Below are 25355 nucleotides of genomic sequence, written 5' to 3'. Positions count from 1 at the left end.
TCTGGAACTTATTCATTTTTTTTTTAATTTATTTATTTTGAGAGAGGGAGAGAGAGAATGAACAAAAGCAGGGGGAGGGGCAGAGAGAGAGAGAGGGAGAGAGAATCCCAAGCAGGCTCTGCACCATCAGTGTAGAGCCTGATGAGGGGCTTGAACTTCCCAACGGTGAGATCATGACCTGAGCAGAGATCCAGTCAGATGCTTAACTGACTGTGCCACCAGGTGCCCCGGAACTTCTTCATCTTCTGGCTGGAAGTCTGTATGCTTCCCTCAGCACCTCCCCATATCCCCCACCCCTCAGCCCCTGGTAACTATCACTCTACTTTTTGCTTCTATGAGCTCAGCTCTTTTAGATTCCACGTATAAGTGATGTCTTTGTCTTATTTTACTTAGCCTACTAGCCTCGCGTTTCATCCGTGTTATCTCAAATGGCAGGATTTCCTCCTTTATCATGGCTAATATTCCATTGTGTATACATATCTCAGTTCTTCTTTATCCAATCCCCTGTTGATGGACACTTACGTTGTTTCCCATCTTGACGGTTGTGAATAATGCTTCCACAAACATGGAGGTGCAGATACCTTTTCAAGACCTCATTTCCATTTCCTTTGGATATATATATCCAGAAGTGGGATTCCATATGATACATCAATTTTTAGCTTTTCGAGGACTCTTCTTACTGTTTTCCATATGGCGGTACATTCCTACCAACGGTGCAAAAACATTCCCTTTTCTCCACATCCTCGCCAATATTTGTTACCTGTGTTCTTTTCGATGACAACCATCCTGAAAGGTATGAAGTGATATCTCATGTGGATTTGATTTCCATTTCCCTGATGGTTAGTGCTGTTGAACAGTCTCTCACCTACCTGTTGGCCATTTGTCTGTCTGATTTGGAAAAAGTCTATTTAGGTCCCATTAAAAAGAGTTGAGTTGTAGAAGTTCCTTATCTATCTTGGATATTAATCCCTTATCAGATATGTGGTCTGTAAATATTTTTCTGTAGGTTGTCGTTCATTTTGTTGACTGTTTCCTTTGGTAGACACAAGATTTTTAGTTTGATGAAGCCCCACTTGTTTATTTTTGCTTTTGCTGCTGGTACTTTTTGGCATCATATATACAAAATCATTGCCAAGACCAATGTCAAAGAGCTTTTGCCCTATGTTTTCTTCTAGGAATTTTACAGTTTTGTGTCCTAAGTCTTTAATCCATTTTGAGTTTATATTTTTTTAATTTAAAAATTTCGGGGGGCACCTCGGTGGCTTAGTCAGTTAAGCGTCTGACTTTGGTTCAGGTCATGATCTCATGGTTAGTAAGCTCGAGCTCCATGTTGGGCTCTGGGCTGACAGCTGGATCCTGTTTTAGATTCTGTGTCTCCCTCTCTCTCTGCCCCTCTCTCGGTTCCTCTCTGTCTCTCAAAAATAAACAAACATTAAAAGATTTATTTATTTGTTTATTTTTGAGAGAGAGTCAGAGTGCGACTGGGGGAAGGGCAGAGGGAGGGTGACACAGAATCGGAAGCGGGCTCCAGGCTCCGAACTGTCAGCCCAATGCGGGGCTTGAACCCACGAACGGTGAGATCATGATGCTTAACTGACTGAGCCTCCCAGGCGCCCCATTTTGATTTAATTTTTGTGTATCGTGTATGGGTTCAATTTCATTCTTTTGCATGTGGATATCCAGGTTTTTTTTCAACCCTCTTTACTGATGAAATCATGCCTTCCCCATTGAGTACCCGTGCCCTTAGCAAAGATCAGTTGACTGTATATATGGGAGGGGTATTTCTGGGCCGTCTATTCTGTCCTTTTGGTCTATGTATCTGTTTTTATGCCAATACCATACTGTTTTGATACCACAGTTTTGTAATATAGTTTGAAACCAGGAAGTGTGGTGTCTCCAGCTTTGTTGTTCTTTGTGAGAACTGATTTGGCTATTTGGAGTCTTTTGTGGATGCCTACAAATTTGGGGATTTAAAAACAAAAGTTGTGGGGCGCCTGGGTGGCTTGGTCGGTTAAGCGTCCGACTTCGGCTCAGGTCATGATCTCACGGTCTGTGAGTTCAAGCCCCGCGTCGGGCTCTGGGCTGACAGCTCAGAGCCTGGAGCCTGTTTCATATTCTGTGTCTCCTTCTCTCTCTGCTCCTCCCCTGTTCATGCTCTGTCTCTCTCTGTCTCAAAAATAAATAAACGTTAAAAAAAAAATTTAAAAATAAATAAATAAATAAATAAAAACAAAAGTTGTGAAAACTGCTATCTTACTTTTTTTTTTTTTTAAATAATTAGATTTGTTCCAATCTCTTACACTAGAGCTGGTGGTGGTGGTGGGGGGATTGCTACACTATTTTAGTTCAGATACAGATTAAAATTCAGAAAAACATAACTTACCATAGACATTTGAGGTTACACATTGGCTTCTTCAAAGCCTCACACAGAAACTTCAGTCCAGTCATTCCTATGTGATTCAGCCCCAGATCCAAGTGCGTAAGGCTTGAATTTTGCTGGAGAAGTGTTGACAGATGATGGCAGCCATTGCTGCCTGTGCTGCAGTACCAAAGCCTAGAAATCAATCACACGGGGAAAATGAACTCTGTGAGTCCTCCCTGGTGAGATGCACCAAAGCCAGGACTGCCGACCTCAAGCCATAGGTTGTACGCAAGCTAGCAGACAACGAGACGTGGAAATGACATCACGGATGGAGTCACAATTACCGCATAAGTGATTACATAGGCTGCCCCCCCACCCTCCCCCACTCCAACGCATGCAAAGGTGTCTACATCCTAATCCCTGGTCCCTGTGAATATGTCACATAACATGTAAAGGAGACTCTGCGGGTGCCGTTGAGCTAAGGATGTGGAGATGGGGAGATTACCCAGGTGGGACAATGTAATCACAAGGATCCTTCTAAAAGAAGGAGCATGAGAGTCATAGCCAGGAGGGGGAGATGGGATAAGAGGGACAGAAGGACATTTGAAGACGCTATGCTGCTGGCTTTGAACACGAAGGAAGGGGCCTTTAGGAACATGCAGGTGCCTTTAGAAGCTGGAAGAGGCCAGGAAATGGATCCTTCCCTGGAGACCTCAGAAGGAACACCACCTTGCAGACACCTTGATTTTAGCTCAGTGAAACTCATTTTGGACCTCTGGCCTCTAGGACTTTAAGACAACGAGTTTGTGTTGTTTTAAGCCTCTTCGTTTGTGACAATTCATTACAGAAACAATTAGGAAACAGTCATGTGATACATCCAGGGATGTGCAGTCATAGATAGCCTTTGAGAGGAACCAACATACACCTCTTAGGCTTGGAGATTTGTGAACTGATGGAAACTCCCAGGACTATGGAGTAACAGAGGAAGACCCCAGCAAGACAGACACATGAAATGAAGCTCTGACAACTTAGTAAAGTGGGGGCATGGCTCACAAAACAGAAACAGATGAGGTCCAGAAAGAAGATTTGACCTATATTTTCTAAGAGTCAAATAACTCCACCTACACCCAGTTGCAGATAGAACTTATGTTACATGTTATCAAAAATATTCATTTAAAAAACCCAAACACAGGCACTTGGGTGGCTCATTTGGTTAAGCATCCAACTTTTTTTTTTTTAATTTTTTTTAACGTTTATTTATTTTTGAGACAGGGAGAGACAGCATGAATGGGGGAGGGTCAGAGAGAGAGGGAGACATAGAATCTGAAACAGGCTCCAGGCTCTGAGCGGTCAGCACAGAGCCTGACGTGGGGCTCGAACTCACAGACCGCGAGATCATGACCTGAGCCAGAGTCAGATGCTTAACCGACTGAGCCACCCAGGTGCCCCGGCATCCAACTTTGATTCAGGTCATGACCTCACGGTTTATGGGTTCGAGCCCTGCGTCAGGCTCTGTGCTGACAGCTCAGATTATGGAGCCTGCTTTGAATTCTGTGTCTCCCTCTTTCTCTTTGCCCCTCCCCCATGTGTGTTCTGTCTCTCAAAAATGAATAAACATTAAAAAAATTTTTTAAAGGTTAAAGAAAACCTCAAACCTTGAAACCAGTGACATCTCCCAAATCCCTACTGATTATTGACACTATATCTTGTATTTTTTTCTTTTTATAAAAAAATGTTTATTTTTAAAAATTTTTTTTAACGTTTATTTATTTTTGAGACAGAGAGAGACAGAGCATGAATGGGGGAGGGGCAGAGAGAGAGGGAGACACAGAATCGGAAGCAGGCTCCAGGCTCTGAGCCATCAGCCCAGAGCCTGATGCGGGGCTTGAACTCACGGACCGTGAGACCGTGACCTGAGCTGAAGTTGGAGGCTTAACCGACTGAGCCACCCAGGTGCCCCCAAAAATGTTTATTTTTGAAGGAGAGAGAGAGAGAGAGAGAGAGAGAGAGAGAGAGAGAGAGACAGAGCGTGACTGGGGGGAGAGGCAGAGAGAGAGGGAGACACAGAATCCGAAGCAGGCTCCAGGCTCTGAGCTGTCAGCACAGAGCCCGACGTGGGGCTTGAACTCACGGACTGGGAGATCATGACCTGAGCCAAAGTCAGATGCTTAACTGACTGAGCTACCCAGGCGCCCCATATTTTTTTCTTTTTTTTAAAAAAAAATGTTTATTTTTTGAAGGGAGAGAGAGGACGGAGTGTGACTAGGGGAGAGGCAGAGAGAGAGGGAGACACAGAATCGGAAACAGGCTCCAGGCTCTGAGATGTCAGCACAGAGCCCGACGCGGGGCTCAAATTCATGAACCGTGAGGTCATGACCTGAGTTGCAGTCAGACGCTTAACTGACTGAGCCACCCAGGCGCCCCTCTTGTATTTTTTTTCTACCACTGGGTCTCGTCACATCTAACTGTCAGCACCATACTTGGGGTTATCAGAGGAATTAGTGAATGCTTGCATCTGTGTTACTTGAATCCAGGATACACGAATGCACATACACGCAGTATAGACTTACACCAGCATCTGTAGTTGACAGTCGGGGTAACTCAAGCCCTCGCACAGAAGTTTCACCCCTCCATTTCCGAGAGCGTTCTTTGCCAAGCACAGGTGTGTCAGACTCTGGTTGACGATCAAAGCAGAGGAGAGCTCTTTGCAACAGGCTTCCGTGAGGTGACAGTTTTCCAACCTGCCAAAGCACCATACAAGCAGTAAGACGGCGAAGACATTTCCGAAGCCCGATTTTCTTGGCCATCCCCAAAGGCTCGAGGTCCCAGCTGCATACAGCTCTTGTTGGGAATCCACTTCCTCTCTCATCCTGCGGGTAATCTTCACAGCCATGAAGGACCAGGAGTGACAGAAGAAAATGCACGAGCCACCCGCCTGGGACCAGAAGCGGAAACCAGGTATCCACATCAGGGGGAAGTCCCATATGGGTCGCCCAGCAAATCCAGGTGTTACCAATGCTGTTCCCCATTGTGGCCCCAGACCCAGTGTGGAGATGCTCCCCGGGAACGGAGGCGGCACTTACGACAGCCTCTGCAGGAAGCACTTGGGGTGTCTCAGAGTCTTGCACAGCAACCTGGCACTCTCATCTGTAAGCTCATTTGCTGTCAGGTTCAGGCATGTGAGGGACTGGTTGATCTCGAGGGAGGAGGAGAGATGGGCCCATTGCTGAGCAGAGGCAGAACACGATACCAACCTGCAGGAGAAAGGGGAACAAGTCGTTCTTGAGAACCAAACCCTGGATAACGGTCTCCAGTTGTGCCCCTCATTCCACTCCATCATGTCACGTCCTGGACTTCATTGTGTGGAGCAGCCTCTAAGTGTGGTCCCCGGGCCAGCTGCATCATCATCACCTGGTAAGCAGTTAGAAATGCAAGTCCTCAGACGCTCTGGATGCGGAATCCACTGACCTCTGTTTTAGGGGGTCCTGAACCACCTGGAAGATTCCTGGGCCACATACCCAGAAGTTGCTCTAGAAGATCTGGGTGAGATCCAAGAATCTGGATTTTAACAAGTTCCTAGGCGATGAAGCTGCTGCTGGTCTGGAGACCACAAGTTGAGAACTATTTATTTGGAAATCCAATCAATCAAACATCAGGCAACAAGTCGCCCATACCCTATTCCTGAAGAGAGAGATGCTTACCATGGATGAATGGAACTTCACTGGGGCATTATGTGTATTGTGGCCTTTGGAGTGGGGTTTCTTACAAAAAAAAAAAAAAATCCCAGTTCTGCCATTTATAGTATATGAAACGGTGGCCACGTTACTGAACTTCATCAAACCTCATTTCCATCTTTAAGTTGAAAATAAGTCCTACCCTCATGCTGAGTGTTGATTAAGGTTGATAATTCACAGGAAGTGCTAAGTGGACTGTATATCATATAGCTAAAACTTACTAAAATCCAACAAAAATATTTTTTCTCTTAGAGTGCGTATTCTCATAGACTCTCTATGGAGAATGTCTATAGAGATTCCTCCCTAATAGAGGAATCAAAGTTAACCAGGGCATTGGAACACAAAAGAGAATGTTTAATGGCTTCCAATAAAAGAAGCTAAATTTATAGGAGTCTCCTTCTTCCATCGTTGTATTCGTTTATTCCTTGAGAAACAAGTTAATGACCAAAATCTTCAAACGGCACAATTCCTTTTCCTGGTGAATCCTCACAGGAAAAAGAAAGGAAGGTCGTAGGGATGGTGAATAGTGACAATGGCTACTACCAATAATGCAACGATGAATACTTGTACGCTTGGACTTGGTTTCATTCATTCCTCAAATCCTCGTGAGATGTGCACTACTCTATCCTACCGATGGGGATAAGACCTACTTCAACAGCCCAAGGTCATACCGGTAGAGGCAAAACCATAATTTGAGACCAACAGATCACCTTCAACGTCTTGCTATTGCTGCTCAAATGTGGTCAAGTGGGGATCAATGGAACCCGATGATGAGTGACGAAAATCATCGCCAGGGCAATCATGTGGAGAACATCCCCAAACGGGAGATCTCTCAACCCAAGAAAGGGGAAATCTGATGCTCCCAAAGCATCCTTGCCTGGACAGAGGAATCTGGACAAAATCTGGCATTCTGAATCATGACATAAGAGAAACATAAACCATAAACAAATTCTCTCTGATAGAGGAGGATATCAAGTTTCTGAGTGTTTCTTTGGACTTGGGGATCTTATGGACAGTTATCCAGGCTGTTCAATGATCAATACAAGTGGAAACTAAACTCCCACCCCATTTTCTGTCCTGGGACATGTGCCCTGTGTAGTACTGTTTCTAAGCAGAAATAAGGGATTGCCCCCTACCCCTAATTTACACAGAATTGATATAGAAGCTTGAGGCAGCTCTGTTACGTGCTGGGTTTTTCAGTGATGGTGAGATATACCTGAGGCATTGCAGATTACATTTGGGGTGTCTCAAGATCTCACACAATATGGGAAGCATATCATCCTGGTCATTTCCTTGAAGAGTCAGATGGGTTAGTGTCTCGTGACCACCAAAGACAACGCAGAAATCCCGGTAAGCATCTGCTGGGGAAACATTTTTGAGGCTAGGGCAATGAGAACAGAGGTGAAATCTTGAGTTTCTGTATACACAGAAACAAAGGGTGGCAACAGGTTTAAACACTAGAAATTACTGTTCCCGTTTTTTGCCTTCGTTGAGGTATTTATTGTCAAACTGTATACATGAAGGTGTATGAGTTCATGTTTTGGTAGACACGTGCCTTGTGAAATCATCACCACCATCAAGCTCAATCAAGCTACTTAACGTACCTATCACCTCACATAACCACCATTTCCATTTTTATTTTATTTATTTATTTTTTTGTGGTGAGAACCCTTGAGATCAAGCACATTTCGTGTATCCGATGCACTAGTAACTGTTGTCACAATAGTGTAAGGTTAGGTCTCCAGAACTCACTCATTTTGCAGAAACTGGAGCTTTGTGCCGCTTGCCTAACATCTAATTTGAGAAGCTATCAGAAGCCTCCACTATTTCAGTCCTCTCAAACTTTTACAGAAGGGAAGCTGGTCACCAACAGACATTTCAGACAACAGCTCTTCTTCTACGGCTTGTTGAAAAAGATAAGGAAGGGGAACAGTCCCTTTCCCTGAAGTGTTACCGACGGGCACATTTCAGGAGCACTACGTCCTGCTAAATATGGTGCATTCAGAATCAGGATCCCATGGAAGTGAGCAAGAACTTTTCTCTAGGTGGAGAAAGAAATCTATGAACGAAGACACCCGTAGCTGGAGAAGGTCTCACTGGTACCAAAGCCCCTTTGCCGACTCAGTCAGGTTTGCTCTCCTTCCCTAACCACCCCATGCAGCCCGCCCACATGGGAGCTTGCAGGACGCTCCCTGCACAGAAGCCGCACAGGTTGAGACGAGCCTCATGTCCAGGGAGACTCGGAAGTGCTGCCTCAGGTGGACAGGCGCACACTCTGTTCCAAGTACAAGTGTTTAAGTTCTGTGATGAGCCCCACCCTTTCTTTCCAACTTCGATCAACTACACAGATTTTTGGATCGTATTCAGATCGACATACACCCAGCCCAAGCGAATTTTAACTTTACGCAGCCCAGCTCTCAGACCAGTCTCAGCATCGTCTCCAACAGGGTTCCCCATCAGGGGTGATTCTGTACACTCTCTGGGAACACCTGGAAATGTGTGGACAGTTTTTAGGTTGTCACAACGGGGGGTGTGTGGGTGCCACTGGCATCTGGAAGGCAGAGGCCGGGGCTGCTGCTAAAAATCCTACAATGCACAGGACAGCCCCCCTCCAGCCCAAAGTGTCAGTAGAGGTTGAGAAATCCTGCTCTATGTGTAGCGCCCTGTGGTCGTCTTAATGGGATTAAAACCTCCCCCAGGATCTGGATGTTCCTTGTGGGGTTTTGTGGACATTCAAACCATATTTCACTTTGTATTAAAATTACTTGATTAAAAAAAAAAAAGCAGAACAGTGGTTGCCAGGAGCTGGGGAGAAGGGATCCCAGGGAATTATTGTTTAATGGGGTCAAAGTTTCAGTTTTACAATGTGAAGGGAGTTCTGGAGACGGATGGTGGTGATGGTGGTGGTGGTGGTTGCCAAATACACTTAAAAATGCATAACTTTACACTTAAAAATAATGGTGAGTTTTATGTTATATCACAATAAAAAAACTGGAAAAAATTACTTCATATGATTCAGTAGAATTCCTCGTGTTGAGTACCCACTTGGGACTCTGGGAAAGAAATTCAGGGGCACCTGGGTGGCTCAGTCAGTTAAGTGTCTGACTTCGGCTCAGGTCATGATCTCACGGTTCGAGGGTTCGAGCCCTGCATCGGGCTCTGTACTGATGGCTCAGAGCCTGGAGCCTGCTTTGGATTCTGTGTCTCCCTCTTGCTCTGCCCCTCCTACACTCATGCTCTGTCTCCCTCTCTCAAGAATAAATAAAAAAAAACATTAAAAATTTTTTAAAAAAGATTAAAAAAAGAAATTCAAATATTACTCCAATATTAAAAATGTAAGAAGCTTGGCTGTGCCATGGGGGTCTTAATCCAGGGGTTAGCTTCCACTTACGCCACTTTCTGAAGATTATGGGTAGCAGAGGAGAGTTTTTCACAAAGAATCTTCACTGATGAGGTACTCAGGAAGGTCTGACTGATGTCTAGAAATACCAGATCCTTGTTGGAGTCGAATACGGAACAAAGGTCCATCCAGAAAGGAAGTACATGTTCATCATTCTGGGACCTATTGGGAAGAGGCAAAGGAGTGAATTTACCGAATGTTGCTGGAGAGAAAACTAACAGTTCGCCATCATTGTGAAGACATTTAGGGTTGCTCTGGGCCTACACCCCTAATAAATAAGTGTAATTCTAAAAGTGAGATGATTCCATCAGTTAGCATCACTATCCAACAACCAATCGTGTCAACAGAGAAAGATAGATTACAACAGTCTAATAAGGTTGGAATAATCCAAAATTCTAAGTGGATCATTGATAAAGATTGAGAGTGAGGGGCTCCCGGGTGGCTCAGTCGATTAAGCATCCAACTTCAGCTCAGGTCAGGATCTCAGTCCATGAGTTCTAGCCCCACATTGGGCTCTGTGCTGACAGCTCAGAGCCTGGAGCCTGCTTCGGATTCTGTCTCCCTCTCTCTCTGTTCCTCCCCTGCTCATGCTCTGTCTCTCTCAAAAGTAAATAAACATTAAAATAAAAATTAAAAAAAAATAGAGAGTGATATACATGTAAATAGAGGATATTTGAATGTCTGATGGTGGATCCATACACATGATATTCTCAGTCTGATTTACAACTCTATTTGTGACCTAAAAGGATATCCAGGGTGCCTGGGTGGGTCAGTTGGTCAAGTGTCCGACTCTTGATTTCAGCTCAGGTCATGATCTCAAGGTCCTGAGACTGAATCCTGTGTTGGGTTCTGTGCTGGGCATGGAACCTGCTTGGGATTCTCTCTCCCTCCGCCCCTGCCCACGTGTGCTGTCACCTATGCACACATGTGCTCTCTCACTCTCAAAAAAAAAAAAGTCCATAAAAACTTGAGAAAATAATCTTTTTCAATCAAGAGATTGAAAATCTCTTTTCAATATATGAAATTTATTGTCAAATTGGTTTCCATACAACACCCAGTGCTCATCCCAAAAGGTGCCCTCCTCAATACCCATCCCCCACCCTCCCCTCCCTCCCATCCCCCATCAACCCTCAGTTTGTTCTCAGGTTTTAAGAGTCTCTTATGCTTTGGCTCTCTTCCACTCTAACCTCTTTTTTTTCCCTTCCCCTCCCCCATGGGTTTCTGTTAAGTTTCTTAGGATCCACATAAGAGTGAAACCATATGGTATCTGTCTTTCTCTGTATGGCTTATTTCACTTAGCATCACACTCTCCAGTTCCATCCACGTTGCTACAAAGGGCCATATTTCGTTCTTTCCCATTGCCCTGTAGTACTCCATTGTGTATATAAACCACAATTTCTTTATCCATTCATCAGTTGATGGACATTTAGGCTCTTTCCATAATTGGCTATTGTTGAGAGTGCTGCTATCAACATTGGGGTACAAGTGCCCCTATGCATCAGTACTTCTGTATCCCTTGGGTAAATTCCTAGCAGTGCTATTGCTGGGTCATAGGGTAGGTCTATTTTTAATTTTCTGAGGAACCTCCACACTGTTTTCCAGAGTGGCTGCACCAATTTGCATTCCCACCAACAGTGCAAGAGGGTCCCCGTTTCTCCACATCCTCTCCAGCATCTATAGTCTCCTGATTTGTTCATTTTGGCCACTCTGACTGGCATGAGGTGATATCTGAGTGTGGTTTTGATTTGTATTTCCCTGATAAGGAGCAACGTTGAGCATCTTTTCATGTGCCTGTTGGCCATCCGGATGTCTTCTTTAGAGAAGTGTCTATTCATGTTTTCTGCCCATTTCTTCACTGGGTTATTTGTTTTTCGGGTGTGGAGTTTGGTGAGCTCTTTATAGATTTTGGATAGTAGCCCTTTGTCCGATATGTCATTTGCAAATATCTTTTCCCATTCTGTTGGTTGCCTTTTAGTTTTGTTGGTTGTTTCCTTTGCTGTGCAGAAGCTTTTTATTTTCATAAGGTCCCAGTAGTTCATTTTTGCTTTTAATTCCCTTGCCTTTGGGGATGTGTTGAGTAAGATATTGCTATGGCTGAGGTCAGAGAGGTCTTTTCCTGCTTTCTCCTCTAGGGTTTTGATGGTTTCCTGTCTCACATTCAGGTCCTTTATCCATTTTGAGTTTAGAGAAAATACAATCTTTAAGTAATTACATATCCATATACACAGACGTATCAGAGAATGTTCATTTTGTTCTGGGGGTAGGGTTTGTGTAGGTGACCCGATTTCTCTATCTTTTTCAACATTGCTTTAATTTTCTTTTTTTTTTAAATTTTAATGTTTATTTTGTTTTTGAGACAGAGAGAAAGCATGAGCAGGGGAAGGGCAGAGAGAGAGAAAGAGACAGAATCTGAAGCAGGCTCCAGGCTCTGAGCTGCCAACACAGAGCCCAACGCGGGGCTCGAACTCATGAACCATGAGATCATGACCTGAGCCGAAGCCAGACGCTTAACCGACTGAACCACCCAGGCACCCCTGCTTTAATTTCCTATTCATGTGTGGGACGTTTGCAGTCGGTGGGGGGGGGGGAAACTGATTTTCAGGAAAATGGTGCAAACACTCTAAACCAAGATGTGTCAGAAAATTAAAACATTTTAGTTACCGATGGAGAAATCCTGTGGGACCTGAGGGATAGTCTAATATCTGAAGGTTTTCCTGGAGAAAAACAAAGGTGTAAGTGCCTAAGGAATAAAGGTAACATGTCACTGAAAGAAGCAGCTGGTACTTTCAACAATTTCAGAATTAGGCTTTTTTTTTTATTTTTTAAAGTTTATTTAGTCTGAGAGAGAGAGAGAGAGAGAGAGAGAGAGAGCAGGGGAGGGGTAGAGAGAGAGGGAGAGAAAGCAAATCCCAAGAGGGCTCCACGCTGTCGGCACAGAGCCTGACGTGGGGCTTGAACTCATGAACCGTGAGATCATGACCTGAGCCTAAATCAAGAGTGGGATGCTCAACCAACTGAGCCACCCCAGTGCCCTTAGAAGTAGGCATTTAAAAAAAAACTAAAAAAAAAAAAAAAAAGAAGTAGGCATTTAAGGGGCACCTGGGTGGCTCAGTCGGTTAAGCGTCCGACGTCGGCTGAGGTCATGATCTCACGGTTGGTGAGTTCGAGCCCTGCGTCAGGCTCTGTGCTGACAGCTCAGAGCCTGCTTCCCATTCTGTGTCTCCTTCTCTCTCTGCCCCTCCCCCACTTGTGCTCTGTCTCTATCAAAAATAAATAAATGTAAAAAAAAATTAAAAAAAAAGAAGTAGACATTTAAAACCTACTACTCTCCAGTGGGTACTGTGGCTACTTGGAAATAACAGCACGGAGGCACAGAAAGTGTCTAACTTGCCCCACATCATCACACACTAACAGAGACAGGACTCAAAGTCAAAGAATAAGATCCCAGCACCTGTGCTCACCTCTTACCATCTTCTACCTATCAGCTCGCAACTGAGTTCCACTGATTTCCAATCAAGGCACTTGGTTTTCAGAGCATTAAAATGTATCTGAATAATTAACTTATTATTTCCACCCCGTCCCTAAGCCTTTTGAGGGTGGTCACTCAGTCACCCTCTCTTTTTTAAAAAAATTTTAATGTTTATTTATTTTTGAGAGAGAGACAGATTATGAACAGGAGAGGGACAGAGAGAGAGAGAGAGAGAGAGAGAGAGAGAGAGACAGGAATTGGAAACAGGCTCCAGGCTCTGAGCTGTCAGCACAAAACCCGACGCGGGGCTCGAACTCACAAACCTCGAGATCATGACCTGAGCTGAAGCCAGACGCTTAACCACTTGAGCCACCCAGGTGCCCCAGTCACCCTCTCTTCTGAAGGACAATTTTCCTTGCTCCTGCAGAAGGACAAAGTTATACAAGACTGTGTTTTGGGGATGCTCTCCCAGAGGCACTAATGGAGTCCTAATTTTATTTGGGTCAATGTCGATATCTTCCTAAGGTTCAAAAGAGCCCAGAGAAGAAATAGTTTCCAAAGACGGAAGCTTTGTTAGTAGACTTGACTTAAGAGCGAGCCCTACACACAGGAGACAGTTTGTGGTTTGAAATAGGGGAAGGAAAAAGAAACCAGACAGAAGTTAGATTCGGTCAGCTCCAGGGCCCTGGCTGTTTTAAGACAAGGTTATACCTTTGGTTTTTTTAGTGGTACTTGCCCTGAATAAAGACACATTTAAAATAAATGACCTAGGGGTGCCTGAGTGGCTCAGTCGGTTAAGCGTCCAACTTTGGCTCAGGTCATGATCTCATGGTTTGTGGGTTCGAGCCCCACATCGGGCTCTGTGCTGTCAGTGTGGAGCCTGCTTTGGAGCCTCTGTCCCCCCCTCTCTCTGCTCCTCCCCTGCTCGTGCTCGCTTGTTCTCTCTCTAAACATTAAAATAAATAAATAAATAAATAAATAACCTATTGTAAAACTTGAGGCACCATGAAGATGAGCCATTATCAACCTAGATTCGTGACTTTTCTTTAAAAATATTTTTAATGTTTATTTATTTTTGAGAGAGAGAGACAGACAGAGAGAGACACAGAAAGGGAGAGACCATGTGAGCCGGTATGGGACAGAGAGAGAGAGGGAGACACAGAATCTGAAGCAGGCTCCAGGCTCTGAGCTATCAGCACAGAGCCTGATTTGGGGCTTGAACTCACAAGCTGTGAGATCATGACTTGAGCCGAAGTTGGACGCTCAACTGACTGAGCCACTTGGGTGTCCTGAATCTGTGACTTTTCAAAGAGCATGGTCTATGTGCTCTGGGGAGTGAGGGGGAATCTGGGACTGTGTAGGGTTAATGTCAGCAACTGTCTTATCAAGATAAGATAATCAAGCCACTATGAGTGAAGTCATATGATTTTTGTCTTTCTCTGACTAATTTCACTTAGTATAATACCCTCCAGTTCCATCCATGTAGTTGCAAATGGCAAGATTTCATTCTTTTTGATTGCCGAATAATACTCCATTGTATATATATACCACATTTTCTTTATCCATTCACTCATCAAAGAGACAAAACAGATGAACATAAGGGAAGGGGAACAAAAATAATACAAAAACAGGGAGGGGGACAAAACACAAGAGACTCATAAATATGGAGAACAAACCGAGGGTTGCTGGAGGGGTTGTGGGAGGGGGGATGGGCTAAATGGGTAAGGGGCATTAAGGAATCTACTCTTAAAATCATTGTTGCAATACATGCTAATTAATTTGGATGTAAATTTTAAAAAATAAAATAAAAAAAAGAATAAAGCAAAGATTTGGGGAGGAAAAAAAGATAAGCCACTAAGTAGAGAAAGTAATTTGATTAGAAGGCGTCTTGTGACTTAACCATTCTGAGAGTTGCAAACCAGCAATGCAATGCTATGGGGTTGCTGTGATGGGGCAGCACAGAAGGGAAAGTGGCAAACAGCATGTGAAAGGAACTTTCACGAAAAGCAGGAGTTTGCATTACAGATCAGAACGGTCATAATTAAACCTAAAGACATCCATGCTGCCTTTTCTCCGATGGGAGCTCTGAGAACCAAGCAGCCGGACTGTGGTTAATGAAATGCCACTTAACACTGGTGCCACTGCTGGTTTTAGCCAAACCAAGGTTAAAAAGAAACAAAAAGGTGGAGGTTCCTCAAAAAAATTAAAAGTAGAACTACCTTACGACCCAGCAGTAGCACTACTAGGCATTTATCCAAAGGATACAGGAGTGCTGATGCGTAGGGGCACTTGCACCCCAATGTTTATAGCAGCACTTTCAACACTAGCCAAATTATGGAAAGAGCCTAAATGTCCATCAACAGATGAATGGATAAAGAAGATGTGGCTTATATATACAATGGAATACTACTTGGCAAAGAGAAAGAATGAAATCATGCCATTTGCAGCAACATGGATGGAGCTGGAGGGTATTATGCTGAGTGAAAGAAGTCTGTCAGAGAAAGACAGATATCATGTTTTCACTCACATATGGGTCTTGAGAAATTTAACAGAAGACCATAGGGAAAGGGAAGGGAAAAAAATAGTTTCAAACAGAGAGGGAGGCAAACCATAAGAGACTCTTAAATACAGAGAAGAAACTGAGGGTTGATGGGGGGAGGGGGACAGGGGAAAATGGGCGACCGACATTGAGGAGGGTACTTGTTGGGATGAGCACTGGGTGTTGTATATAGTGAGGAATCATGGGAATGTACTCCCGAGGCCAAGAGCACATTGTATACATTGTCTGTTAGCTAACTTGACAATAAATTATATTAAAATAAAAATAAAATAAAAGCTCTGATACTCTAAAAAAAGAAACAAACAAGCAAACAAACAGGAAAATAGAGACTATTTTGACTTGGGATCTTGGATGGGATAGAGACAGGAGGTTATTCATGCAATTTTGTTTTTATCCAAAGCATTTCTTGGAGGACTCTTCTGCAGAGGAAGGACTTAGATAAAGTAGCATGTGGGCCTGTCTAAACACTTGGATGAGAGAAGAAACAAAATCAGAATATGGACGAAGGGATACGGTCTGTGGACTGCTGGCGATCTGGGAGGTGGAGAGATGTTCACGCCAACCTGTTGTGCTCCTAACGCTCCCTCGGCAGTGACTCAAGTTTCATGTGGAAAATAGACACCTCCCCCAGGAAATCAATGAGGGCATTTTATTCTGGCCCCATGAATGTGCATGAGGGTTTCAGATACTGATTTTGGAGGACAACTTAGGGGTTAGGAAGAGGTGAGTGGATAAGATAAACATCAGTATGTTGGGGGGCCCTACACAGGACCATGAGCAGTGATCATGGATTGTGACTGTAGGACTTCACGAGCCAACGGACTTGAGTCTAATCCCACTCAAGCACCCTTTTCTGAAAACCAATATCTTCATGTCGACTCGGAAGATTACACGGCACCCATGGGCACCGGGTGAGCAGCAGCATTTGCAAACTCTGTAGGAGCTCCGTGGATGTTACTCGAGCCTACATCGAGAATAACAACGCCAACCGTCTGGGGCCACCCTCACGGTCTCTGTCCTGTTGGGCAAGGCGCCTGTGGAAGGACTCCCCTTCCGTCATGGTGGCATGGAGCCTTCCCACCCCTTGTTGATTCAGCCTCTGACTTCACATCTTTAATGCTTTTCTACCCATCATGCCAAATGGGACAATCGCCCAGAAATGGGAAACCTATATACAGCCAACATGTGAACTGAGACAGGCTGGGCCGTTTGCAAAACTTGCTCAGCTAAGGGAAAAAGGAGACAGGTCTCAAAACACTATCTGGTTCCAATGACCCCATTCCTAGTATGAATATAGCGCTTCCCACCTTGAGTGGCAAGCCGGCAGGAGAAATTGTGGCCAGAAGCCCGTTTGACCCTCAGCCACAGGGAGCGGAAGTCGGCCCCGTTCCGGGTGCCGCAGGGTGGGAGGCTGAGGGCGGGGGCAGTTGGCAAAGTGAACCGTGAGGCTCCTTACCCGGCAGCCTGGGCCTCGGACCCCGACGCGGTGTCGTCGTCCAGGAACACGCCCTTTTCCACCCGCAGACGCAGTTTCTGCAGCCGTTCGCAATGCTTGAGGCAGAAGGACGCGTGCGCGAGGTCCGTGGGGTCTTTCAAGTGCAGGGACACTTCCGTGACCTGGGCCACGGCTTCCTTCACCAGCGGTTCGTCCTGCGATTCGTAGAGACGGCACAAGGTCTCCCTCGTGTCCGTCGCCGAGGAGAAGGGGCCGTTCTCGGGGGACCTCACGGTGCACGCCAGCAGCTCGTGCTTGAGCTCCGTGGACACCGGGCAGCCGAAGGCGGCCCCCAGCTCCCTGACCCGGTCTTCGTCGGCGAGGCCGAACAAGAAGCACCCCACGTGGGCCAGGTGGGGCTTCCGGCGCCCTTCCTCCTTGGAGAGCAGCGTCCGCACCCCGCGAGCGCCCCAGCCGGGGCCGCCCTCGCCGCCGCCCAGGACGCAGAGCGCGGCCGCCAGGAGGTGCTGCGGGCTCAGGTGCAGGAAGCGGTAGCAGCCCGCGCACTCGCCGCTCTCCTGCGGGAGGCTCCGGTCCACGAAGGGGCGCAGGTCGGCCTCGCGCACGCCCAGTCTGCGCAGGTCCCGGGGCTCAAACAGCGAGGTCTGCGCCCACGCGCCCTCGGCCGCCAGGAGGCACAGGGCGCGCAGCAGCAGCGACGTGGCGGTGCGGCACGTGCGGCCCGGGTCGTCGCCCTCGTCCGCGGGCAGCCGCAGGCAGGCGCCCAGCGTCCAGCACACGGCGGGCGCCGAGCCCAGGCGGAGCAGCGCCGCGTGGCTTCCCATCAGCTGCCAAGCGCGCCGCGCCTGAGCCTCGCCTCCCGGCTGTCGCCGCAGATACGCCCTGCGCTCCGGCTCCGAGAGCCCCTCGACCTCCACCACCAGCCGCAGCTCCCCCAGGGCCTCGGGCCGCGTGGTCACCAGGAGCGTGGCCGCGGGGAGCAGCTTCCTCTTGAGCAGGCCCCCCAGGAGCACGGGCGCCGGCCGCCGCGCGCCCCAGTCGCCGCCCGCGTCGCGCGCCAGCGCCGCGGCGGGCACGCGCAGCTCCTCGAAAGCGTCGACGACCAGCAGGAGCGCCCGCGCGAGCAGCCGCGGAAGGGCCCGGCGCGGGCCCGGGGCGCTGTCGGCCTGCAGCTCCGCCAGGGTGCACGGCCCCCTGCGGCTGAGCGCCTTGCAGCTGAGGTAGAGGGCGGCGGGGCGGGCGCGGGCCGGGCCGGCCTGCGTCCAGTCCAGCATGCACTTCTTGGCCAGCGTGGTCTTCCCGACGCCCGCGGCACCGTGCAGCACCACCGTCTGTGCGAATGGCCCTGCAAGCATTTTAGCATTACAGGATGGGACCAGTGTCTCGTATCTCTGGGTGACCATGTGGATGTTTTCACTGGCTTCTGGCCAAAAGTTCTTCTTCCTGCTTTGCCAGACCTCCTCTTCCAATATACTTCTATATTCATCCTGTTTACCTTCGGTGATAGGAGGTAGGGGATAGGAAGGACATAGCTGGTTATTCATTAGGGGGAAAAATACTGTGTGTTAAGTAGGAAAGGAAAACTAGAGAAGTTTACGAATAGCACCAGGCTCATCCAGGAAGACAGGATACAGACCTGGCTCCTCTCCTTTCGAATCTTCCTTTGCTTCTTCTGGGTCTGTGACATCTTCTCCCTGCATTTGTGCAAGCGCTGCAAAATACAAATTAAATGGAGCTTGATGTAAAAACAGGTGAACTGCTTTTTTTTTTTTTTCCAGAGATACGAGGTTGCAAGGAGTTCAGATTCTAAGTTCTTTGTTCATATCATGTGCTGGGAGGTATGACAGCTGGGCTTAAAGAGATTACTAGAGCAAATGACATTCTAAACCATAAGAGACTCTTGGATGCGGAGAACGGACTGAGGGTTGATGGGGGGTGGGGGAGAGGGGAAAGTGGGTGCCGGGCATTGAGGAGGGCACTTGTTGGGATGAACACTGGGTGTTGTATGGAAACCAATTTGACAATAACTTGTATTAAAAAAAAATTAAACCAAGTGACAGCCCTCTTTAGTAACATCAAACTCCCGGATGAGACACCCAGAACAAGCAATGTTTGTTCTATTTGCTCATTCAAAACTCAGTGTGATCCATCGAAACTACTTATCTCTCCCCACCGGACTAGAACACGCACCAGGATATCAGGGGATAGACCTTCACCATACAGCCCAACCCATTATAGCTGCTCAAGTATCTGGGTAAACCAGTAGTGTTATGCCTGTGTGGAATGCCAGAGAACTCCTAAGTATCTGCCCGAGCTAAGAGTAAAATCTGTGTACATCAAGACCAGCACATGAAGGTTCTTGGCAGCATCATGCAAGGCAGTCAAGTAGAAAAAATTCGGGCCGCCTGGGTGGCTCAGTCGGTTGGTCGATTGACTTCAGTTCAGGTCATGATCTCGGGGCCCATGAGTTCGGACATGAGTGCTGACAGCTCAGAGCCTGGAGTCTGCTTTGGATTCTGTCTCCCTCTCTCTCTGCCCCTCCTCTGCTCACACTCTGTCTCTCTCAGAAATAAATAAACATTAAAAATTTTTTAAAATATATTTTAAAAAAGTGGAAAAAATTCAAGCATCCATCCATCCATGAATGGGCAATGTGAGTGTGACTCATCCATACAATGGAATATTATTCTGTAATAAATATGGATGAGTTCACGATATATCCAACAATATGGACGAACCTCAAAAAGATTATGCTAAGTGACAAAGAGACACAAAGACCACATATGTCCAGAAGAGGCAATGCTAGAGACACAGAAAGTAACAGTTGCTTGGAACTGGGCGACAGAGACCAGAGAGTGACTACATGTGGACGTGAGGGGACTTTATGGGGTGATGTAAATGTTGTAAAATTGGAGAGCGGCCATGGTTGCAAAAGTCTACATTTACACAAAATCATTAGTAGTACATTAAAATTTAGGATACATAACATTTATGATACCTAAATTGTACTTCACTAAGGCCATTTAAAAAAATACCATCAGGCCAACTTAAGAAATTGACTGATGTTGGGGCGCCTGGGTGGCGCAGTCGGTTGAGCGTCCGACTTCAGCCAGGTCACGATCTCGCGGTCCGTGAGTTCGAGCCCCGCGTCAGGCTCTGGGCTAATGGCTCAGAGCCTGGAGCCTGTTTCCGATTCTGTGTCTCCCTCTCTCTCTGCCCCTCCCCTGTTCATGCTCTGTCTCTCTCTGTCCCAAAAATAAATAAACGTTGAAAAAAAAAATTAAAAAAAAAAAAAGAAATTGACTGATGTTAAACTGACCACAGCACTGGTTGAGGCAAGACACCTACCGCTGGCAGGTCTTAATTTTCTCATCTGGGAGTTCGATATTACTAAAGTCTGAGCATCTGAAGCTGAAAAAAAATGATGGAGAAACTCTATACAATACACTCCTTTTCTGTGAACTAAAGAAATTCCAATTCTGTCCAATGTTCATTTCCCCGCTTTGCGCTTAAGGAAGGGAAGAAGGTATTTTCTGAGAGACATTTCGGGATTATAAATAGTGGAGGGAAATGAGGTTGGAGAGAGATGGAGAGTCCAGTAAGGGTGGGTGGGGGGAGGGAGAGGAGAGGTCACTCAGCTTGCTCCAACACTGAGCGTTCTATGACCAACCTGGCTCCTCTTCTCCTGAACACTGTTGTGTCTCTTCCAGGTTGGCACATTTTGGTTCCGGAGTCCTGGTGATCCCTGAGAAAAAAGGGGGGCATTTGTAGGCTTGTCACTATGTAGCATTGCAACTTCTGCCCAGGGAAGAGAGTGGGACTTTAAGAAGGGTCATGTTTGACAACTGGGTTTCAATAGTTAAGCCCGGATTATGTGAACAGGATGTTAACGTGATACTGGAGATAAAATCAAAGTGTGCCAAGCCATGATGTCAGGCTTACATGCCTCTGTGGCAAGTGGGTTCCTACGCAGTTCGGAACACACAATGTGTGTTCCGTGTCAGGGAGGTGTATGCAGAATAACCTCCAAAGGCAGAAGGAGCCCTAAGACGGAAGAAAAAGGCTGACAAGTCCAGTTGACAAGAAATGGCTTATTAAGAAGCATGTCGAGAGCATCCACAAGGCAAGAAGATCTTTGGAACCCTGCTTTTATAGCTCTAGAGGCTGGGAGTACATGTGTCGAGGAGAAGGAGAATAGATGTGTTCCACAGTCCTATCTCCAGAGCAGATCAAGGACATTATGCACTGAGGGTGTACTTAAGGGTGTGGTTAAACAAAAGGAAAGACAGTGGACATGGGGGGGGGGGCTGGGCTCAAGAAGACTGCAGGTCACAGAGCAGTCATCATGGTGGATTTGTCCTAGGTGTCACCAGTCAAGTTCACACAGTGAGAGAAATGGGCACGTATACACCATTACTTCTTCCTGAGGGCATCAGAAACCTTCCATGCGTTAATTCCCGGGTTTCTAATAAGGTGGTTAAAGCTTCACTGTCCTGGGAGGGGCTATAGGAACAGGGGGGAGTCACGAAGGGAGAGGAAATACTTCAAACTCAACACTGGATACATGAAGAGGGGAGTCTAGGAGGGTCTTGCAGAAATACCCAGGAGGCAACTGGCTGGAGTATCAATAGTTGTACCTTTGCTTTTCAAACCAGCCTCTGGTTTACTGTTGGCTTGAGCCCAGGTCACGTTGTTAAAGGTACTGGTGATTGATGATGTCAAGAGAAGAGAATGTTGAAAATCACAAACTCAAAAATCTTTTTGGCCAGGGTTAGCATTTTTTTTTTTTTTTGCTACTGCAAAGGACCAGACAGTAAATATTTCCTGCTTTTCAGGCCACCTCTCTCTACCTCTGCTCTTGTGAGGCAAATGCCGTCACAGATAACGTATGAGCAAATGAGTACGCCGTGTGCAAAGCACACTTGGTTTATGAATACTGATGTTTGAATTTCACACGGTTTTCATAGGCTGGAAAATAGTCTTTGAGCCCTCCCCCCCCCCATACAATTTGTTCCTAGCATATAAGATGCACAAAAGCACATGGCAGGCCAGATTTGGTTTGTGAGCCAAGGTTGGCCAACCCTTGCTGTAGGTCCGTCTAAAATCCAGACAGTTCAGATTCCAAGGGAAAGCTCACTCTTTCCAGCATCTGTGTGTATTTACTCATTTCTACTGTAAATACTGCCTTTTTGAGCTCCTTTCCCTATGTCTTAACTCTTCACCCACCTGGATGGCAGCAGAAATGAGGGCTTGGCTTTCTTTGCATCCTTAGTGCTCAGCACCACATTTTGTCTATTTAAGACAAGCTCCTGAATTCCAAAATCTCTCTCTCTCTCTCTCTCTCTCTCTCTCTCTCTCTCTCTCTCTCACACACACACACACACACACACAAGACCGTAAATGAGGTAACTTACTTAATGATGGAGGCAAATTTCCCAGAAAAGACTTCAAAGCTACTTCTAAGAAAGGAGGGAGAAACTGCACTTTTCAGAGCCAAACCCTTATAGGTATCCAACTCTGAGTTTCTTCCAGTTATTTCTAAATTCGTCATCTTCAGAGGCCAGCTAGGGATGAAAACCCTCGCCTATCTATTTGAAGATAGGGAACATTAAAGCTAAAAATGGATCCCTGGATGGAATAAAACTGGCCTTTTTTTTTTTTTAAAGAAAAATAAAATCGTAGGATAGGAAAACGATTTTGAATACCCTTGCTGAAGAGCAAGAGAGAAAGTGTCCTCTAGAGCACAGTGGTCTCCAAGACAAATGTAACACCTGTCACAAAAGTATGTGATTTCCTATCTTTCTAGGAACCACATGATGAAAGCTGTGAAGAGGTACAGCTGATTTTCATACTTTTTTAATGTAGCTCTATGTAAAATACTAACACTTAGATGTGTAGTCGGTATAAGAGTTGTTCATGAGATAGTACGTAAAACTGTGCAGTTAAAAGCCCGTGTGTATTTTATCCTTGCAGCACACCTGAATTGAACCAGCCACACCTCAAGTGTGTACTAACCACATGTGGCCGCTCTGTTAGGTGTCAGAGCCCTGGGTGGTATTATAAAACCTTGGGTGCACACAGGTGTCACCTGGGAAGCGGTCAAGAACCTGACACCTGGGGGGAGACACAGATCACTTAGCTAAATAATGATCTCCGGTGGTAGGTTCTGGACATCAGCGTATTTAAAGCTCCTGAGGACATTGCCCCTAACAGTGAAAGTTGACAGCCACTAACCTAAAACACAGTTCTCCACTCAGGGGACATTTGCCAGTGTCTAGAGACCTTTTTGGTTGTCACACATGAGGGGAGTATGCTGCTGGCATCTAACGGGTAGAGGTGTTGGGATGCCAGCACTGGGGCCCCAGGGATGTTGCCAAATACCTCAAAGGAGGTTCCCAGCCCCACACGTTGTTAGTGCTGCTAGTCAAGGGGAAGGTAGGGGTTTGCATATTGAGTGTGCATCAGAGTGTATGGAAGCAAACACCATATGTGGGAACTGAAAGTGAAACAGAGTGTGTACAATAATTTAACATCTTGGAGGAGGTATGGAAGAATGGGATCATGAATATATTCTCTAAGGAACAGCTTTGGACAGAGCGGATGCAGAGGGAGGAGGCCAGGGGAGGTATACAATACTTGGGCAGAGTGCAAAGAGCTGGAAAAGACTTGGAAAAGAGCTGAAAGATACCACCAGACTTAATGAAGGTCTAGCATTTGGGTTCAGGGCAGGTAGCCTCTCCAAAGCTCAGTGTTACTCTTGTGCATCTGAAACCTTAGAGGCTACTACTCTTTCCTCCTATGACACAGTGTGGACTCATTTCTACTTACCCCTGAGCTCATCCTTTGCTTTCTCAGACAGATCTGTTCGGTTCATCTTGTCAAAGGCTTGGATGGTCACCATCTCTACCCAATGGCTGGGGCAGCGGTTGGTGAGAATTTCTGCCAGCTGCTTCCCATCGGCTTCCTCTACCTCTGTCGGAGGGATGTGCTGTAACTCATCTTGCAGGGAAAGGGGCCTCAACAGAGACTTGAACTCGTTCAGCTCATCCTGGCTGAGCTGTTCCAGAAGGGGCTGCAGGTTGAAACCCAGCTGTGCAGCAGGTACCATCTTGTCCTACGTGAGAGATCCAAGCTTTGGGCATTAAAGAAGAATCAAGGGAGGAAATGAAAGAGAGCAAATTGGCACTCCTCTCTCAAACACCAGTTGCCTCTGTGTTGGGACTGGGCAATTCTCACTGCCCAACTGCTGCTTTAAGAACAAACTCCCCGGGGCGCCTGGGTGGCTCAGTCGGTTGAGCGTCCGACTTCAGCTCAGGTCATGATCTCACGGTTTGTGAGTTCGAGCCCCGCATCAGGCTCTGTGCTGATGGCTCAGAGCCCGGAGCCTGCTTCGGATTCTGTGTCTCCCTCTCTCTCTGACCCTCCCCCATTCATGCTCTGTCTCTCTCTGTCTCAAAAATAAGTAAATGTTAAAAAAATTTAAAAAAGCAAAAAAAAGAACAAACTCCCCAAAAGGCCAAATTCACACGAAACTCCCTTAGTTTTTGGCTGGATACAGTGGTTCACGTCTTTAGACCCTGAGACCCTTTTGAGAGTGTGCAAATCCCTGAGGGTAGGTAGGAAGTCCATGCTGATGGGTCTTCTGGACTTAGCAGATCACCTGTTAGTTTTATTAAATTTGGTGGACAAATGAGCTAATGAGAACTACCGACTTTAGCTCTCTAGGACCCTTGGCTCAAACACGCAAACTGTTCAATGAATAGAATTTCAAATACATGTCTCTTGAAGTCAGGAGATCACTCTTTTTTTTTTTAAATTTTTTTTTCAACGTTTTTTATTTATTTTTGGGACAGAGAGAGACAGAGCATGAACGGGGGAGGGGCAGAGAGAGAGGGAGACACAGAATCGGAAACAGGCTCCAGGCTCCGAGCCATCAGCCCAGAGCCTGACGCGGGGCTCGAACTCATGGACCGCGAGATCGTGACCTGGCTGAAGTCGGACGCTTAACCGACTGCGCCACCCAGGCGCCCCTAGGAGATCACTCTTTTTAAGCAATAGTATATTGAGAAGGGGTACCACTCAACTGCCTGGTGAGCCTCTGTTAGGATGCTTTCAAAGTCGAGACCATTCCGTAGTCAAAGTCCCTGATGCCCGAATTTCCAGTTGTAACACAAGTATGCCATCACCCACCATATTAACTGGCTTTGGGCCTTTGTTTATTCAAGTAGAAGCTCCCGCTGGGTGCTGGGAACAATTTTAGAACTGAAGGGACCACTATAAAGGTGGGTAAGAAACCTGCCCACTTGGGGTTTATGTTCAATTTTGGGTACACATACATGGTATGGGAGAAGCAGACATTTCACAGATAAACAGA

The 25355-nt window shown here is 46.4% G+C and overlaps 1 protein-coding gene across 1 annotated transcript in view; it reads right to left on the bottom strand.

Moving 5' to 3' along the window:
- Window positions 1-24089, bottom strand: part of NLRP2 (NLR family pyrin domain containing 2) — a 31418-nt gene extending 7329 nt beyond the window's left edge. Inside the window, exons 1-8 of the mRNA XM_047100917.1 lie at window positions 23810-24089; window positions 20652-20726; window positions 16982-18476; window positions 9488-9658; window positions 7313-7477; window positions 5446-5616; window positions 4933-5103; window positions 2384-2554 (exon numbers count right to left, since the gene is read on the bottom strand). Coding sequence (XP_046956873.1) covers window positions 2384-2554; window positions 4933-5103; window positions 5446-5616; window positions 7313-7477; window positions 9488-9658; window positions 16982-18476; window positions 20652-20726; window positions 23810-24089 — 2699 coding nt within the window. The remainder of the gene's footprint in view (window positions 1-2383; window positions 2555-4932; window positions 5104-5445; window positions 5617-7312; window positions 7478-9487; window positions 9659-16981; window positions 18477-20651; window positions 20727-23809) is intronic.
- Between the last annotated feature and the right edge of the window lie 1266 nt (window positions 24090-25355).

This window comes from Lynx rufus, unplaced genomic scaffold (genome assembly GCF_022079265.1).
Source record: "Lynx rufus isolate CCGP_SWC_20201006 ecotype Redwood Valley unplaced genomic scaffold, mLynRuf1.p SCAF_54, whole genome shotgun sequence".
Lineage (NCBI taxonomy): Eukaryota > Metazoa > Chordata > Mammalia > Carnivora > Felidae > Lynx > Lynx rufus.
This window is presented reverse-complemented; position numbering and strand designations above follow the sequence as displayed.